This window comes from Hippocampus guttulatus, chromosome 22 (genome assembly GCF_054856545.1).
Source record: "Hippocampus guttulatus isolate MCC_2025c chromosome 22, RoL_Hgut_1.0, whole genome shotgun sequence".
NCBI classification, from domain to species: Eukaryota; Metazoa; Chordata; class Actinopteri; order Syngnathiformes; family Syngnathidae; genus Hippocampus; species Hippocampus guttulatus.
In genome coordinates, this window is record NC_141282.1 from 1,868,599 (window position 1) to 1,889,089 (window position 20,491).

The 20,491-nt window shown below is 43.9% G+C and overlaps 1 protein-coding gene across 1 annotated transcript in view; it reads left to right on the plus strand.

Annotated features, from left to right (window-relative positions):
- syn3 (synapsin III) overlaps positions 1-20,491 on the plus strand; it is a 72,702-nt gene that overhangs the window by 10,049 nt on the left and 42,162 nt on the right. Inside the window, exons 2-4 of the mRNA XM_086103081.1 lie at positions 7,103-7,571; positions 13,436-13,493; positions 17,964-18,055. Of these exons, the coding sequence (XP_085959207.1) occupies positions 7,171-7,571; positions 13,436-13,493; positions 17,964-18,055 (551 nt within the window). The 5' untranslated portion in view covers positions 7,103-7,170. The remainder of the gene's footprint in view (positions 1-7,102; positions 7,572-13,435; positions 13,494-17,963; positions 18,056-20,491) is intronic.

A 20,491-nucleotide genomic window follows, 5' to 3' on the forward strand; every position in this document is an offset into this window, starting at 1 on the left:
TCTAGTGGATACCTAGCGCAAGCGCAGACATTATTGTCGCCTCTATTCTATGCGCCTTACAATGCAGTGCGCCCTGCATACAGTTTTGGAATAGGCCGTTCATTGAAGGTGCGCCTTATAGTGCGCAAAACACAGTAATTCAAATTATTTAATTTAGAAAAATTTATATGTATATATATATATACTGTGTGTATATATATATATATATATATATATATATATGTGTGTGTGTGTGTGTGTGTGTGTGTGTGTATGTTTCTCTCTCTCAACATTCCAATTGTGATTTAATGTGATTTTTTTCCCTATGTATTTTTTTTATTTTAATTTTTATTATTTTTAGAAGAAGCAACAAATACAAAAAAAAAAGAAAAAGAAAAGCAAACAAACCTTGAATTAGTATGAAAGTCCGTTTATCTAATTTACGAAAGACTTTCAGTTGAAGTCTTGGAAATTTCAGAAATTTCTCTGCTTGCGGTCCTATGGTGGTTTTCACGCCCTATGCTCGCGCATCTTAATGCGGCGACTGCAGTGAGAAGCACGGTGAGGTCACCGAGACTGATGATTCGCCAGTGCGATGGCGCCTTGAGTGTTCTGTCACCGCACTTGTCGGAGTTCTCAGTTCAGGGACGACTTGCCCAGACCCCCGCAAGCAAACAGACTTCAAAAATATCTCCGAAAAATATACTTTTTGCTTCAGTGATTGCGGGCTGAAATATCACAAAAGCGACTGTGAGAAGTTGGCGGCGTGCGTTTTCACACGCTGAAATAACAGCCGAAGGTTTGACAGTCATTTTTGCAAAATTTGCTGTGATTTGAGCGAAGCAGCAGACTTTCACACAACCCCCCCGTGACAAACAGAAACACATCATCCCAGTTCTCTCAAGTGTGTCGCTGAGACCGCACTCTGTTACAAGAACGTAAATGACACAAGGACCAAGGTTGCCATGCGACCGCGTCGTACCACTGTAGCCTGACAACGTTCATTTTCAACGGGCACTTTTCAGAGCCGCCCGGCGGGAAAGCCAACCAACGCTTTACGCGTGATAAAACCGGCAGGAAGTTGATGCTGATCCTCCAAATCGGCTTTTTGGCTCACTTCGTCTTGACTGCGTTTCGTCGGAAGCGTCGCACCGTGGCGATAATGCACTGCTGGCATTTTAATTAACTCCGTGACTGACCTATGGCTTTGAAACAACTTTGTAGAAATGAGTAGGCATCAAAGAAATGATCTGTTGGATCAAATACATATTTCGTATTTTCCGGATTACAAGTCGCTCTGCAGTAAAGGTTGCACCAGCTATAAAATTCAAAATAAGAAAAACACAATGTAAGTCACACTGGGGTGTCAGTGGCATTTTTTGGGGTAAATTTATTTGATAAAATCCAACTTCAAGTACAGACATGTCATCTTGAAAGGCAATTTAAAATCAAAATAAGATAGAGAACAGCAACGTTACATGGCGCATAAACAATGAACGGAGAACATGCCTGGTCTGTTTACGCAATGTATTAAGAGTTATTCAGATAACTATATCATAAATAACATGCTAACAATTTTAGCAAACAATCTGTGTCACACCAAATCACAAAATGAAAACTTCATCCTCGGTTTCACTTTTAAACAACTCTGCCAACTCCGGAGGTAGAAGATGCGGCGCTTCCTCTTCTTACGTCAGACTCGTCGTCGACTTATCAACACAGGCTTAGAGCGCCCTCTTGCATTTTAATGTTGAAAATAACTTGTGAAATGATATAATAATACGTCAATAATTTCACACATAAGTTGCTCCAGGGTAAAAGTCGCACCCCTGGCCATGAAAAAAACCCTCTGATTTATAGTCCGGAAAATACTATGAGCCGACTGACACCAAAGGATGTGTTGCTTCAAAACAATGCACACAGCAAAAAAAAAAACAAAAACAATCGTGCCATGGTTAGCGGTCTTCGAGGTCCTGGCATGTCAATGCCGCTTTGATTCCCGCCTACATTGACGAATAAGAAATCCAAGACCACAGTCTTAGTTCTTGAGCATCTGTTTTCGAGCGGGTGGGCCGCGTTTGTTTGTGGAATTAGCACAAGTGCCCAAAGCGGGTCAGCCACTGTGCTTGTCTCTCCGCTTTGCTTTTCCTCTCTTGAATCCAGCCCACCCCGGTGTGCCCGCTGCTTACACTCCTGAACCCCCGCCTCAGACCGTCATGAATAATAAAAGCCATGTTCGGCTGCTCCTGCTGTCGCTGGGGAGACACGCTGATTCCTCTAAGCGTGTTATTACCCACTACTGGATGTGGGATTACAGCGTATATGTTCGGGGCCGTTTACCCCAAGAGCCCGAAAGATGATATTAAGTCAATATTTGCCTCACGTATTTTTGTCGGGGAAACTATCCAGTTAGCTTTCCAAGTTGAGTTGTTGCCTGGCGATTGGCTGGCAACCAGCAGGTTGCTAAGGCGAGATACTTACCTATTTAGTGGAGTGACATTTATTTGTTCATATTGCAAGAAACGTTCGTCACTCACAATATTTAGCATGTTCGATTAGCATTGCGGCATGCTAGCATCAAGCCCAGAACAGATACATTTGAAAATGTTGGGATTGTTAAAACCTCTGCCTGAGGTTAACTCCGTGACTGACCTATGGCTTATGAAACCTCTGCCTGAGGTTTTAACAAGAAAGAAAGGTGACAAAACAAATTATTTTCACTGAGCTATCAGCGAAAAAGCGGCTGTCCATCTGTTCCGCCCTCGCCAGGTCCCCATTGCGGCTAGACAGACAGATAACTCCTTCAATGATCACGCCGTTGATGTTTCTTATAATTTATTCAGCGGCGAGTCAAGAAGGTGTAAAACTGTAACAGACACACATAAAAACACTTACACGTTGTTGGAAAATAAAACATGGTAAAACAATGTGCCCCACTTGTCTGACACAATGTGTGACTATGCTAGTGTTGCTAACGTTCGCGAGCTAATACGCTAATCGATGTCCGTAAATGCTAACCATAAACAATTGGAACGTCCCTCCGACGTCAGTATTCCGACGCCCCCTGTTCTCCAAATAAGTGGCAAAACGTGTTTCATCAAAAACTTTTTTCACTCCCAGCCGACGTTAACTGAGGAACTGACACAGCGGAGAAGGGAAAATTAAACATTGTGGATTGAACCAACCGAATTTTCCATCAAAGCAAAGAATTTCATCAGAATCTGCTAGCCTAATGCTAACATATATGGTCAAAAACTATCGACGGCCTAACAGGGACTAGCATAGCTTTTACTGTCGTGAAACCTTCAAAGGCAGAGCAGCAACACATACAAGCACACTGTGCATCAATACTCACAGGTACTGTGTGTTTTCTCCCATACACGTCAAACCATTCTGCAATCAATGAGATATATGAAGTCTTTATAACCTGTAACTCTAATATTTACGTATAGCTCCCAATAAAATGGCCGCTACTGGTGTTTTGTCACATTTAATACTGTCTTTTCGCCTGCTGTAAAAATCAGAGCTTGATTAAGGCTCGACTTTACGCCCCCCCGAAAAGGTCCCAAGACGCCACCGATCTCGTGAAAGTAGGTACTGTATGCGCAACGGGCATTGATATTCAGAGCCGTGCAAATTGGGGTGAAAGATTTAAATCCATGTTGAGATTACAAGTGAATTTCCATGGCCGCTCCCTTAATGGAAATTAGGGTCACACTTTAAAACATCAAGTCGAGCAGCTCGCTGGTTTTGATTACGCAAACGGCAAATCAGCCGGTGATGGCAAGAGCGCGTCTCGTGCCGGATCCGTTGAAATAAATGCGATTCCTAAATAAGGAACGAGGCGTACACGCACTGTTCATCAGCGGGGGGGGGGGGGGGGGGGGGGGCCTGACAGTTTGGTTTGACGCCACACTCTGCTCTTCCGTGTCATTAATGAACAAAGCCTGTTATTACTGCCGCGTGCTGCTTGGGTGTAAGGACGCCAAAATAGATTATCCGAGCTTTCTTTTTTTGGTCCAGTTTTCCCCTCGTACTCACATGTGACACTTTAAAGCACCTCATAGCGATAAGAAAGGCTTTTTTTTCGTCATTATTTTTAGAGTATGTTCCACAAGCGCAGCTTCACATGCATTTGAAATTCTGCCGACCTTGTGTATGTTGCACCCCCAAAAAACAAAAAAAACAATGATTCTACCGTATTTTCGGCACTATAAGGCGCTTCGAGTATAAGGCGCACCTTCAATGAATGGCCGATTTTTAAATTGTTTTCTTAGATAGGGCGCACTGCATTGTAAGGCGCATCGAATAGAAGCTACAATAGTGGCCGCAGTTGCGTTATGCATCCACTAGAGGGAGCTTTGCTCAAGAAATACAATACAGCTTTATTTTAGATACTTTAGATACAGCGGCTGTGAAAGCAGTGGCTTTCACAGCCACTGTATCTAAAGCAGTGGCTTTCACAGCCACTGCAGCTATAACAAAGTGCTTTACAGAACATTTAAAATACTACCTCCAAGAAATCAGAATATTGATCCATATATAAGGTGCATCGGATTGTAAGGTGCACTCGCAGCTTTTGAGAAAATTGAATGCTTTTTGGTGTGCCTTATAGTGCGGAAAATAAAGTAAATTGTTCCACTCCTACCTGATGGCAAAAACATTCTGTAACAGTGCTGGAAAGTCATACATTTATTCTTTGAAAAAAAAAAAAAAAATTCAACCCCCCCCCCCCCCCCCCCAAAAAAAAAGTGAAAAACGATGCCAGAGCACAATTGGATGGTCACCATAAATATGCAGCTTTTACAAACAGGACGGGGTGGTACAGTATTACATAAAAATAGCGATTCTCAACATCCCTCAAGACCAAGGGTGGGCAATTATTTTCCCGGGGGGGCCAAATGAGAAGCAGAAAATATTGTGGAGGGCCGGGCCAAAAGTTAGAAATAGAAATAGAAAATAAAGAAGATAGCACAATGTCTTTGTATGCCAGTAATAATGTAACATTCTCCTCCACCATCACACTCAGCACCGGTTCTCCTCAAGGATGTGTACTGAGCCCCCTGTTGTTCACACTCTACACATTTGACTGTTCTCCGACTCTTATTAGCGGTCCAGTTTGCGGAAAGTTTTTAACATGATAACAATCAAACCATTCTAGGAAATGTTCATTTACTCGAGCCACAAGCAATTCACTCTGAGCATGGAAATTGCCAGAATCGGACTGAGTAAGAATCGCTTCCTTGTTTTTCAAAGTCTCGTTTGAGTCTTTCCGACTCCAGGCGTCTCCTGAATGTTTCGTACTTTGTTACCCGCTTCGTTTCGTTCACATACATATCACTTTCCCTTCTCCCTCTTTCTTCGTCTTCCCCTCCCTCCCTGTGCTTTGCAACTTGAAGTAACTGCGCCACCTGGTGTTGAAATACCTGTCATTACAAGTCCAAACGAAATGAATGCATGAGTGCACCAATCTTCGGCGGGCCGGATTAAAAAGACCAACGGGCCGGATCCGGCCCGCGGGCCGTAGTTTGCCCACCCCTGCTCAAGACTCATTGCCCTTTATGTTTCTATTTGATCTTTAAAAATTGTTCTAAAACATTTTATGGTTACATTTTTGTGATTATATCGCCATCCAATGACAGGAAGAAAAATTACATGCTCTTCCGCTAGGGGGCAGAAGATACAATTGACTTGTGAGGCCAGTCTTATTTAAAGATGGATAATTTGGGGATATATGCATTTTTTTCAACGTCGTGCTAAGAGAGTGTTCTTGTGTAAAATATGTGCCATGGCGCAATAAATGCTCTGAAGCACTAATGTCATGTTTTCAACAAATCTTTTTTTTTTTTTTTATGTTTAGAGTGCAACCACAGGTGACTCTAAACTTCTTCTATTAACTGTGATTTTTTTTCTTTTCTTTTTTTTTTTTTGTTGAACATTGTAAGGTAATCACAATAGAGACAATGAGTGTACAGCAAAAGTTCAGATCCAAGCGGAGCAAAATCTTGCCTAAAGCTGTTCCTCCATCTGTAACACCTCCAGATGGCGACACATTGTCCAGATGTAACACTTGCCAAATGTTACCTCTTCTAAGGCGGGCTCACTTTCGACGCTGTGTTTTGTGAGACGAAGACATTACAATGACGCAGCCTCAGAAAAAAGTGTCATTTTCTGTGAAATCAGGCTACTTTTTAATCAGGATTTGGGGGCTCGTCTGCCGTCTCGCCGCTATCCTCCAAACGGACGGATCCTTCCACATGTTATATAACCGTATGCATCTCCCCTTCAACATTCCCTCCCTCGATGGCTTCGGTCTGCTGCACAAAACAAAAAGCTGTGAAACTGCACTCCCAACTTCATTACCTCAGACAGAGTTGTCTCCCAACATGCGCAGGGTATCCCAGGCAAAGCAAGAGAAGAGTCATCATGGCCCCCGTGGCGCTTATTTTTAGATAAATGATCAAAGACACATGATTTGTTGAGAAATTGATTTGGCTATTGCATGCAAACCACCTGGTGCCCAACCATGCACTCCCGCACATATGCGCGCACGCCACGATGAGCAACAGCCAGAACGGCTTGAACATGAACGAAAGCTAAAGACACAAACACCCCCCCCGCCCCATTTCCTCCTCCCACCCCTTGCGGTCGACTTGGGACCAGTCCGCTGGCTCCCGGTCGATTGCGATCGACGTATTGGGCACCCCTGCCTTGACATCAGAGGTAATTCGCTGACTAGCTTAGCGTTTAGCGCCGTTGTTTGCGCATGAGTGGTGATTCAGTCATCTGATTGGTTGCCCTCTGTGTCAATCAAGTAACGGGATTGATGATAGTCTGACGTAGTACGTTCTCTGTATTTAGCACCGTCGTTTGAATGGCATTGCCACCGGTGAGGTGTTTTCAACGCTTGTCGTGTGAAAGGCCGGGAGCCGCATTGGACCAGCCAAAGAGGCGCGTGTGGCTCGCGAGCCGCGGGTTGGCCACCCCTGCGCTATGTCAAAGTCGCAGATCTATAATTAGGTTTTGCAGGTGTACCTAATGAATAGGGCATCAATTGCCTCTTCAGTAGAATTCAATACTTGTCTTATTTTTTTATTTGTAATTTTTTTTTTTTTTTTTGTAGGAGTTTTTTACAATCCCCCGGGCCCAGCACACCTCCATTGGCCTGACCGCGCACCAGCCCCAGTCACCATGAATTACCTTCGCCGGCGCCTGTCAGACAGCAGCTTCGTGGCCAACCTCCCCAACGGCTACATGATGGATCTACAGAGGCCGACCCCTCCGGGATCCTCCACCTCCTCCCCGGCCTCCCCGGCCACTGAGCGGCGACAGCCCCCGAGCATCCCGATCCCGACCCCGACCCCGGCTCAGGGCTCGGCCGCCAGCACGGGCAGCTTTCTCAGCTCCTTCTCCAGCGTGGTGAAGAGCGCCCAGATGGCGCAGAATGTCGCGGCCGCCGCACATGCTAAGACAGCGGCGGCGACGGCGGCAGCAACTACTGAGGGAGCCCCGGCAGGAAGCAGTCAGCCTCCTAAGCCTGTCGTCCGCAAACCCAAGATCCTGCTTGTTGTTGATGATCAACACACTGACTGGTGAGTACCTCGTATTCAAATACAGTTGCGCTATTTTGCCCTTGTAATGCACCAAAAGGCAACCGACATCATAATATCGTATTTTCCAGACGTCCAGTCAAACACTAGGCGGTTTCATTGGATAGTCCTTTCTGACAATGAGACACATAAAAAATATATTTTATCAATACGTTGCTAGTTTGTGTGTTCTACAGATTCGACATTTGATCCTTTCAGATGAAACCGAAATAGTTTTTGCACCGTCTGGCGGTATCTTGGTGACAAGCAATATGTATTGAACTGGTGGGAGGAGCTTCTTTAAGTCAGGCCATAGCCTTGTCTAATAGAAGAAAAAAGTGGTTTGCTGCCATCTTGTGGCATCTATCGGCAATTATAAACCTTTCGGGTGGGTGTTATTTATTACTTGGTTATAGTCCAAATGTATACATCTAAATATGCCCTGATGTAGTATAATTTGGAAATGTCATTTAATCATGATCACGAATATTTTAATTACATCTTTGCACTTATTGCCATATAACTGTATTTTCTGTCTGTCTATCTGCCAAGTTATTGCTCAAACGTTTTCCATTTTCAACTCATTTAGAGCAGCGGTTGCCCACACGCTGCCCCGTTTTTTTTTTTCTTTTAATCAGATAATAAATGGAGGCTGACACTGACACGAAGGAGGTGTTGTCAAACCATTATGTGCCCGACGGCTGCAAATCGGGGCAAGCGGGGGCTTTTCCTCATCATCGTGCTTCCCCTTCTTATGTTCGTAAATGCATCGGGAGTGTCGTGGTTTGATACCGAGTGGCAGTCGAAGAAAGGTGACCCTTTGTTCTCATAGCCTGGCGCGTGGTTAGTCAATCACGTTTTATTTGCCAGAAATCCAAAGTAACAAAACCAAGTCTGACAGAACGACCAAGTACATAATAAAGTGGCTTTGAATGGAACGAGAGAGCTTCAATGGATACTTTGATATCACCTTTCAAGACGCGCAGCAGTTCATTGATCAAGCGAGCTTGACCGAATCAATAAAGCACTCTGCCTTTTCATGAATGGTTATTTTATAAGCCCGATATCAAAGGGGGAGCCTCAACCTCTGCCGATGTGCTACTCGCTATTTCCAGCCCTCTGAATTCATCAGCAGCAGGGATCGTTACGCGCCGTCGCTCAAGGCTCTGCGGGGATCGAGCGCAGGTTTAAAAATGATCCCTAAATTAATCCACCCCGCCGACAGCCATACGTTTAACATAGCGGGATTGCTCGCCGTTCTTCCCTGCAAGGAAGGCCATCTTTTTTTTCCTCCCCAGCCACCTGGTTTGCTATCCCCCGTCACTTCACGTCGCTCTTTCTGAAATGACTCGACAAAAGAGCATCCACCGTCCCGGGGGCCATGTTGGCGCGTTCAGACGCTCACCTCAACAACTTTACGTGTTAGTCGTCCTGTCACAGCAATTTGCGTCATATTCAATTACATATGGAGAGCCGAGAGCACAAAGCCACACAAAATGTTTTTGTTGAATGTATTCAATTGTATCTTGTCGAGTGGTTGCATGAAATAAAATTATCTGGATCCAGATTCTTTTTTTATTTTTTTATTTTTTTTTTTTAACGTAAACTGTTCACCTACTTAAAAAATGCATCCAGATGATTTTATTTTGTGGAACCACTTAAAAAATATACAATTGAGTGAAATCAGCACGTTAGTTTTTTTTTAATTTAATTTTTATTTTTGGTGGACTCAAAACGTCATCAAATTTTGCTTCGCTGGCTGGAGATCACATTCAACAAAATGAATGGATGCGAGGTTTATTATTATTTTTTTCAATCAAAGGCGAGCAGTCAAACCTTGTGATATTTCTGGTCATGGCCACACCGTGGCGCTGTTGTTCATCTAAAAAAATGATTGCGCTGTGTTGTAATGAAAGGAATTGGCCAGAAGGTGGTAGTGTGGTGTAACAACATGATGTATGGTGTACCAAAAAAATTGGAACCTCGGCTTGAACGTTGGTACATAAAAGTTTTTGATGTGAGGGGTTTGCGGTTTCAATGCAGTACCATACCCACACTTCCAGAATACCGGACAAATATGCAGTACACACCACAGTAGTTTTAAATATAAAATGCAGTTCATGTCTGGTAGGCAGTCGCAGTTCAATGCTTGAAACATGTACTACCTTCGAAGACAAGCACAAATCGTTAAAAAAAAGGAGTGCACAAATATTTGCCCCCTGCTTTGGGAAATCATCCGTTTGGTGATGTTTGGCTTTTTTTTTTCTAAACTGTCCCACTTTAAGGACAATGTAAATCCAGCTTGGGGGAAACTGAAGTCCTCTAATTGTCGGTCGAGGAATTTGAAGGAAGCAGGCACATGAACCATAATGAAGATGCTCCGCTCATGCCAATGCGGCCAAATATGGTACATTTGTACGTACGCTAATGTAGTTTCCGAGCTGTGTTCAACTGGAAGGGACGTTGAACATCCATCGCCTTCTGCCTCGGGACTGAATATTCCTCCTGGGCATTCCAGCCGAGAGGCAGGGGTCTCTGGGGAAACTGCGCTCCATCCTGAAAGGCTTGGCCTCCAGCAATGACTGGTGCACAATAACGGTACACAACACCCAAGCAAAAGTCTCAAAGAGCATTGCCACCACCAGCCCCCCCCCCTTTTTTTTTTTTTTTTTTTGCCTGCAGCGTCTCTCCAGCACTTGCTGTCCGTCTCTCTGGGGACAAGGCGCAAAAATTCCCTGCCAAGTAGCTGTCCCCGTGTTTACACTGCGCTTTGAAAAATACAAGCGGCGGATAGGTCACTTTGGACTTTCTCTGGAAATGTTTCCACTGCTTGGTCTTGGTGTCATTCACAGAAGTGCTGAACATCAACGTGGTGCCCCAAAGATAAATTAAAGCCAAGAATGCGTTGGAAAAAGTGCTGTGTGAAATAAGAGCTAGATTATGGAAGAACTGCTGATTTTTACAGGCACTTAAGTAGTGTGGCATATTCAATTTTGGGTTGGTTGGTTGGATGAAACCTGCGGACATGTATTCATATTTTTTAATTTGTGTACCGATTGCAATTTATGAGGAATGTTTACCACCACCTCCAGGACTGGAATAGAATTGTACCAAGTCCAAATTTTGACTGTTCTGATTTACCAGCAGTCGTTTCATTTTTCAAGTACAGTCAAACCTCGGTTTTCGAACGTCTCTGTTCTCGACCAAATTGGTTTTTGACCAAAAATTTCCATTTTTTTATGCCTCGGATTACGACCGAAAATTGGTTCTTGACCAAACTGAGCGCACTTGAATGCGCCACTTGACTCCTCCCGCTTTCCTTACACGAGGAAGTGATGCTTCCTCGTGTAGCGTTCTATTGTGAGCAGACGTCTTCAATAAAGATTTTTTTTATTTTTTTTTTAAGACCGTGGTTTCAGTTTTCGAACAAATCGGTTTTTGAACAGCCTTCTGGAACGGATTATGATCGAAAACCGTGGTATGACTGTATTTCATTAATTTTGGGCGGGGGCTTTATCATTTAATGGGGCAGATTGGGCAAGAAAAATGAATGGCTGGTGGATGAATGAATGGATGGGCGATTGTGTGGCCCGATGCGTTTTGCTTTCAGTATCGGTGGCTGGTATCTGCATTCTTCACGAGTACCCGATAGCTTGAATTAACTAATCCATCGGTTTGATACTGATACCTTGTATCGGCACGCACCCATCCCTACGAAAAAGATTCAATATCTTGCAGTCTGAAATGGAATTACCCCATTCAGGGACAGCTCATCGTGTTGTCAGGTTACAGGTTATCATTATTGGTGCATGAAAAGGTTAATATACGGTGGCCCAAAAGTAGACACGCCACATAAGATTGATCTCTGCCGCAAATATTTTGTCCATTTTTCTCCAAGCAGTTATTGCAGCACTTCACGTAAACCACAGATCCCCCGATGTGAACGAAATACTCCCGACTGTTGATGACTGAGTGTGATTGGACGTGACTTGTACGCGAACTTCCACACAAAGAGCATTCTCCTGGTACAAATAAATAGCGGCGGAGGTTTACATAGCGGGCGTGGGCACAAGAGAGGAGGAAATTCCGAGCCTCTGCCTTGAGCCCAATGTTTACACGTGAATACGAGCAAAAACGAGCGCCTCGTAAATTACTCGGAGTGACGAAACATTTTGCAATGTCTCGAAACGCATTCCTGTTGTATTTAGCCAATCGATCTCCGGGATGGGCCGCACGCTCTCTTGACTGCGGTGGGCCATGGGGGGCGCACCGCGATTAGAGTATGTAGGTCAGTTATGTCGAAAGATTCACGGCTTCCAAAATTACAGCAAATGAGACCTTATACATGAAGTCGCAACAGCTGGGAAATCTTATGGACGAGACCCCACCGGCCCCCCTTCCCTCAGCGAACGTAATGAAGGATAATGAACGGTCCCGAAAGGATTACGGCGAATGAGCGAGGGAGAGAAATGCTGTAAGGGAAAACCGTGTTTTGGTGTGAACAGGTCGAGAGACAAATCCCAAACCGCTTGTCCCAGTGACCGAAGGCCCTCCGACAGGGAATGGAGTTCCCGAGCTATCTACGCACGGCTCTATAGCCTGAAGCCTTTGACAGATTGTTGCCGGTCCTACGTCTGCCAGGGGTGAGAGGTCACCACCGGGGACTGGGACACAGCATGGCTATAAATGTAAAATGATTTGATGTGTGTCAAGAAATGCACATTGGACATTTTTTTTAATACAGTGGTACCTCTACTTACGAAATTAATTGGTTCTGGAAGAAACTTCTTAACAAGACAAGTTTGTAAGTAGAGACGCGTTTTCCATGTAAATGCCCTAATTCATTCCAAGCCCCCCAAAATTCAAAAATGTTTCCTAAAGCATAAAAATGTATCAAAATATGTAACAAATACATTTTACAATTAGATCATTGCACAATAAATGAGAGTTGTCCATAATGTGAAAAACAAAATAGAGTTAAGAATAAAAATAATAGTATTTAGCTTTTGGCTGCGTCCTCATGTTTTTTTTTTTTGCCCTCTTTAGTCCATGTTCTCTCTCAGAAATGGTTTTTGCCTGGTGTTTGGTAAAGAACTGATCCAAGGACGTTTGCTTTTACCGGCTTTTAACAATCCTTCAAAAATGTCCAAGGTAACACTTTGTGGGTGATTCACATTTACGTAAAACCATCGGAACACCTCCTGGGCGAATGACGAGGATGCTGCATAGACACGTATCTATCTGTCGACACACACAGACACGTACGGTAGAGGTCCCTCTTAGCCAATGGGATGCCAGGATGATGCTCGATAATAGCCAATGGCAGAGCAGCTATGAGTATGTTGCATTCAGGAAACCCGGAGCTGCGAGCCGCGGGCCAGACTGTATTTTTACATTTCGAATCTTGAAATTTCGTAACAAGAAGCAATATTTTCCTGTTGAGATGTTTTGTAAATTTCGTATGAAGAGACGTTCGTAAGTTGAGGTTCCACTGTATCGCAAAATCTTCTTCCCACTCAACTCCTCCTGCCTACTATGAAGCAATCCAACAAGGTGTTCCTTTTTAAACACCTTCAAGGATGATTAATAACATGAGTTAAGCAGGGAATTCTTTAACGAGAAGCCTCACACATGAACATGTTCTCTACTCATGGAAAATATGAGCTTGCAAGGTATTTTGGAAGGTCTGTTTAAAACGTCTCCTCCCGTCAAATAAACAAAAGGCTATTTTGGGGTTACGATGACTCATGGTCCTCTTTGTCCGAGCCAGTACCTGATTCATCCGTTTATGCAATTGTTTTTACTGTCGTAATGAAGTGATTGTGGTGGCAATTGTTTTGTGAGTCTGAACGTGTGTTTCTTTGCAGGGCCAAGTACTTCAGAGGCAAGAAGCTGAATGGGGAGTATGAGATTCGCGTGGAGCAGGTGTGTATGAAATTGGAAAGATGTTTTGTATGCCAACAAAGACATGCAGCCTGTATGGTGGCGGTCACTCAACGCAGCTGACAAGCGGCAGTTTGTCAGCTCGAATGAGTAAATAACGGAAAAAAAGTCTTGCCGCTGTCAGATCAAGTTCACAGTCAAACTAAACATCAAATGATGACAATTCCAGCAACCACACCGCCGAGCCTTTAGTTTCCTAGCTCATGTTAACATCATGCCAACAATTAGCATCTGCGCGGCGGCGTTATACGCAATACCACGTATTTGTGGACACACATACCGATATGTGATGTCACCTCTGTCTCCATGCATGTCTGTCTTACGCTGCCCCCACTTGGCCATTGAATGCAATGAGATATTGTGACGAAAACTGTTCTTCTTTTTCACTCTTTTCAATGTCAGTACTGTATGTTTGAGTCTAAATAAGTACCGTATTTTCCGCACTATAAGGCACACCTAAAAGCAATCCATTTTCCCAAAACCCACTGTGCGCCCTATAATCCAAGGCGCCTTATATATGGTGTCACAGTCTGTTTACATTCCCCCAGTGAGTTTCCCTGTTAGTGTTCCCATGCCAACCAGTGGTAATTATTAGCAGGAAGCAATTGTCACGTAAAAGGGTTCTGACTGGCACAAATTTACATTCGCCAACACACACTCAAACAGACAACTACTTTGTGAGCTCTGCGCAGCCATTATGAAACAAAGATAATCCCAAAAGTATAGCTAACTATTGATTTGTGAGTGCCTTTTTGTTGAATCACTTGTCTTCATAACTTTTGTCTTTCGTTTATTGTTTTGTCAGGCCACAGCCTTGTCTAATATTATACGGTATATTGTACAATATTAAATTGATGTTTCATGCCCGTGTTTGTGACCATTTCTCATGGCTTTGTTGATCGTAAGGGCTCTATACAAATAAAGCTAAGATAAGAAAACCTTTATTCGTCTCACAATGGAGAGATTGTATTGTATTGTAATCCCTCTAGAGTAGTGCCATCTAGGGGATGCGTAGCGCAACCGCAGCCATTATTCTAGCTTCTATTTTATGCGCCTTATAATTCATATGAAACAATTTTAAAATAGGCCATTCATTAAAGATGTGCCTTATAATCCGAAGCGCCTTATAGTGCAGAAAATACGGTATAATGCTTTTATGATCTGCCATCGCCCTACTCATTTCTGACAGGCAACCGGTATCGCTCATACCTGTGCGCACATGCACACAAATGCGTCTAGACGTCGCATATTTACACCGCGTAGATAACGTCTAATTTAACCCCCAATAAGCGTTCGGTCATACATCTGAAAGCCATTGTTGAGACTGCGACGCTCTTTGAAATGGCGCGTTGGGTTTTTACGGGCAAAAAAGAAAAAAAGGGACTATATCAAGTTGGACTTGACAGGCTGTTTGCTCAACTCTCTACCGGTGTGGCCACGTCCCCTCTTTTGGTCGCTGGTAGTACAGATTGGCATCTCATTGTTCTGTGAATGGCAAGAGATTTTTTTTGATCTCGGGTTGTCAGGGATTTTGAGCCTCTATTAAAATGTTAATTAGGCCTCTTAAGTCCTTGAGTGAGGGGGGATCAGAATGGTGTTGCACCAAACGAGTCACCCCCCAACCCCCCCCCCCCCCCCCACCCCCAACCAAAAGCCGAAGGTGACCCACTTAGATCATTTTGGGCACTCTACTGTTTCCCAGAAGCCCCCCTCACCCCCCTCAAGTCAACGCTAACAAGTTGGTTGCCCTTCATAAACCGCCTGTGCACCTTTAATGAAAGCATTAAAGGTCGATGGGAATCCCCCCCCCCCCCCGCCCCATCCCCCACCCCACCCCTGATCTCTGATGAAGAGTTAATGAAGCCTTTTGGGTTTTCTTAGCACCTAGCTTTTCACATCGGCCTATTTTATTTTATTTTTTTAGCACACAGACTGACTTTGGTGCTTCTGCTGGATACGTTCCGTGGATGGCAGTCGGTATGAAGAGAGAGGATAACTCTACCCCCGCCTCCTGTTTACTCGACCCACTTTTAAGCAGAATTTGGCAGACACTTGATAACCAATGGGGACCCCCCAACCAGATACTGTTCGTAGGTTCCCATTGGACGAATAATATAGGAGCATCGATGTAAATAATAAGTGCCTACTGACCATCATGCTGCTGAAACAACACACATTAGTGAGATCTTGACTTACAAGTTCAAGTTGTTGCGCAATCAAGCTTGTGATACGATGTGCTTGAAGTCCCATGAAACCGTTCCAGACCAAAAACTAGCCCGTGTTTTTTTTTTTTTTGCTATGTATTGAGTATCGGTGGGTTTATTTTTTGTACGCTCATTTTTTGGGGGGGCGTTGACTTCCAAATTGAAACCCCCTGTGATGTTTAAAGTGACATTCTACCTGCTTTTTGTCAAAAGCAGGTATGTCAAACACATTTTTTCCCGCGGGCCACATTTTAGTTACCGTTGCGCTTATGACTGAAACCCTATAAAGAAGTCAAGAATAACTGAAGTTACTATCATGAGGGGTTTGGTAACAAGAAAATGCTTACAATATCTCTCTTATTTATTATTAACTATATATGAGAATAAACAATTTTGGTCCACATTTTAGAAAGCATGATGGAAGTAGTTGACATGTTTGATCTGCTTTCACGGGCCACATAAAATGAAGTGACGGGCCAGATCTGGCCCCCGGGCCTTGAGTTTGACACCATGCTCTAAAGACTGCAAGTCGGAGGGTTCAGTACGCTAACAACTCCGAATTGAAAAAGATGAACTGTCACTCAAATTATTTCGAGGTTCATTGGCTTTTATTTTTGCGTATTGCTTGTGTGAGAAGTGAGGTTAAATCTCGGGGGGGGGGGGGGTGTATGGGGGCCTCAACATTGTCCAGACGCCTTTCTGCTTGAGTCACGGCACCATCACAGGCACTTGGCTGTATGTTATCTGCGACCTGACCGCGGTAAAGCGAAACGTGTGCTCCACTCACTCCGACAAAAGATACGCGCCGAGCCATGCAAACAAACGCCACAATTGAGTATTTTATTTTCGGAGCAAAAACAGTCGCTGTTAGCGGCAAAGTCTCAGTTGTGGTCATAGGTCGACTGTTCTTAAGCACTATCGAAAGCGCCGCAGTTAGTGGCGCCGGCTGAGCTTGTCGGGAATTTTGCTGTGACTGCACATTGACTCCTCACATCCACAGGTGGCAAGCAGCAATGTCATATTTACAATTCCCACTTTCTCTTTTTCAAAAATATTTTTTTCCACGATGGCACCAAAATCTTTCCCTTCTATCAATCTGTTCCTCCTGACAATCAGGCCCAAAACTTAATTCGATCTGCAATGCAGGTCAACAGAGGAGAAGAATTAACCCTGGAGTCAGTTGTCTTGTGTATCACTTCCTGTTTTCCTTTCCCAGGGCAAATTTTGAATGCGTTGCCGTGACGCTGTTCAAAAGCCCCCCCGCACCCATCCTAGCTTTCTGGCCCCGTTACCAACCGGGCCAATCGCACGCCATGTTGATGTGGCTCTTGCCAATATTTTTGCCCGCTCTCTGATGGGGGATTTGCTTGGCACGATGCAAAGGATACCCCGCCCCCCCCTCTTTTTTTGGGGTTGTTGATGAAAGCTCATATAAAGCCCGGCAAAAGCAGGCTTAACGCCTCAAACGGCGGTCGCCATATGAAAACACACAGATACGCATGGATTTAGCTTGCGGGTGCGCCTTGGCCGATTGAGTTGAGCAGCGGGTCAACTGAAGGATTTGCATCCATTGCCACGTTTGTTTCCGCGCGCTCGTCGGCGACAGACGCCGACCCGTATCGAGCCAAGGCACTTATTTTCCATGAGAAAAATCACCCCACCCCCTCAAAAAAAAATTACAAAAAGTATAGCTACTGAGATCTTAATCTTGTGTAAATTTACTCTCAAATTTAACCCTTTCATGCACCCTGTAACCTGACAAAAGATTTTTATCCGTCGTGTTTATGCCAAAATCGGTCGAATTTTGTGAAGCTGTCAACATTCAAAGAGGACAATGTTAAAGTCTGTTCAAAGGTGGAGTGTGGTCTCAGATGATTGTTGTTTGAAGTCTTGTTTCTCACCGCGAGTCTTAATGAAGCCAGTCTAAAGTCTTTCTTTGGAGTCTGGGAGGTCGCAGACTGAGAATAACCTCGGTCGCGTTCAGTCACATGCTCTTTTTTCCCGCAGACTCATTTAGCTTTTTTTTTCTTTTTTTCGTCCAAATAATATGCAGTGGAGCACAAAAATCTGTCTGGTTTGATTCATTAAAATGTCTGATAAAAGCGCCGCATCTCAAAACCTGTCGTAATTGAATGGCTTATCACACCTTTTGTGCCACAAGGCCAAATGAAGCCTGTCGTGTTTTTACAGAGTGTGAAAGGGAAAAATAAAATGAAAATAAAAATCCTTGTTTTTTTTTCTTTTCCAGGCAGAGTTCTCAGAGATCAACCTGGCCTCCTACGTCACCTCAGGATGCATGGTGGACATGCAGGTCAACAAGGCGGGGACCAAAATGGTCAGGTATGGCAAACGAACTCCCTCTCTCAGGATCCATTGTCACAATAACACGATTGGTAATTCGGGATTGATCAGGTTATCATTATTTGTGCGTGAAAGTGTAAAATGACTCATGAGAGAATTCACAACCAGCTCTGGATTTCTGCCCTCTGAATATACGCATTTTTTCCGGTTGCGACACGTGAAATGGAGCAGCGTTGGGGAATCATAAATACTCATCACGCCGGTCGGCTCGCTCGCAGCGCTTTGCGGCTCCAACAGTAGCGGCGTTCCGACACGTGAAACCGTGTATTTAAATAGACTCTTATGTTAAATCAAGGCCCAAGGAGAGTGACAATCAGCTGATCAGGGTGGCAACTTAAGGAGTCAGCCGTGTGCTCGTCATCTCATCTCACAACAACTCTTCTTTTAGAAGATTTGGCTTATTCGGGCTTCGGCCTTAACTTCTGCCCCCCCCCCCCCCCCCGGCTTATCAGCGTTGAAAGTCGAGAAACCAATTGAGCGTGCGCGGACTCAAGCAAGAATAATCGCAAATTCAAAGCTCGCGCTCGGCTAGTGTCGTTCTGCCCTCGTCGGAAATTGACATTGAGGTTATTGTTGTGCGTGTGCGGGTTGCATAATTTCGGCGTTATCGCTGTCATGATAGAGGAGCCAAATTGGATGCAGATGGCGTGACTGGCGCCTTATTCGCTTGCAATGGCCCTCATTGTCAAACAGTTGCGGTTTTATGACTCTGCCCTTGTCTACGAATAGCACCGAGTGGCCTGACAAACAAACGTCCTCTAAATGGAAGTTCCAAGCCCAAAAGCGTAATGAAACACCCACACCCCCAAAATGCAAACCAATCCCCGACAACCTTGATGATGCTTTTGTCACAGATTATGTGCCCATACAAAGTCGCTCTTTGATAGCAGAGTGTTTTATTCACGGCCGGAGGAATGTTGTTAGAACGTCGACGGATAGAGTCAAAGTCAAAACAGCAATTTCTCCACACACAAACAAAAACACCATTCCTCCTCCATATTTCTCGCTGGCTGCGACGGACGAAATGTTCAGAAGTCTTGAACTTTGACACCAAATAATATAGACATGCCTTTGCGTTTGCATGCTTCTTGACACTGTTGCCACCTTTGACTTTCAGTCTGCAGACAAGGTCGAAACACAAGTGCGTCAGCAGATTTAGCGCACAATACCCAAAAGGTGATTTATACATTCAAGACGCTCCCAGCTTGCATTTGAAAAGTGTTAAACCACTCCACTTGGACTCCTCGTGTCTACCTCTATATTTAGTTAGTTTTAGGCATGGCTTGACCACAGAGACAGGAAATGAATGTCTCATTTCTAAGCCATCCCTGGCTTGATTTTGCTCCCGATTTAGCGCCCAACACAAGGCGAAGCTGAAGGCTATCGGCAGTATTAGTTCTGAGATCCTGCTCATAAATACGGCATGTTGGACAAACTCATTTTGTGCGTTGATGATGATTCCTCCGAACCGTTATTACTGCAAGCCATCCAGTGGTTGAGTGGACGACGGATCTCAAACCTAGCATGACTTTAGAAGAGGGGGAGTTCTTTGCAGGCCAAGCACACAAACTTTACATGTGGCAAGAAGTAAAGTATTCACATGATCTACTTAAGTAGAGGTACATATACTTCAGACTACTAAAAGTATCCAACATATTTTTGTGGTTTTACTAATTCTTATAGTGCTTGTATTGAAAAGGGGAAAAAAGCTAGCTAGCGTTAGCTCAGCCTTTTATGTTCCCAAAATATTTTCAATTTTACTAATCTTCATATTGCTAGTGCCATGAGGGAGGAAAAAAAGCTAGCTCATGTTGGTTCAGGCTTTTCTGCCATCAAAACTATGTGTTGCCAACATATTTTCTCTGTTGTACTAACTTTCATAGTGCTAGTACTCAGAAGAAGAAAAAACTAGCTAGCTGGCGTTGGCTCTGGCTTTCATGCCATCAAAACAATATATTTTCACAGTTTATTTAACCTTCATGTTGCTAGTGTTGAGAAAGAAGAAAAAGCTCGTGTTGGCTCAGGCTTCTCTGCCATCAAAACGTGTTCCTAAATATTTTCAATTTTACTAACCTTCACAGTGTTAGAACTGAGAAGAAGGGAAAAAAATAGCTAGCTTGCGTTAGCTCAGGCTTTCATGCCATCAAAACGATGTGTTGCCAAAATATTTTCACTGTTTTACTAACTTTCATAGTACTAGTACTGAGAAGAAGAAAAAAGTAGCTAGCTAGCATTCGCTCAGGGTTTCATCCCATCAGAATAATGTGTTCCCAATGCTTTTATAACACTGTGAAGTGCGTAACAGAAATGCTAAATATAACTGAAAAAGTGTAACTTAATTGTTTGTGTTTTTCCTGACGAAGTGGGGAATTTTTAAACGTCAGATTCACATTGTTAATGCTCCTCGGTTCAAGC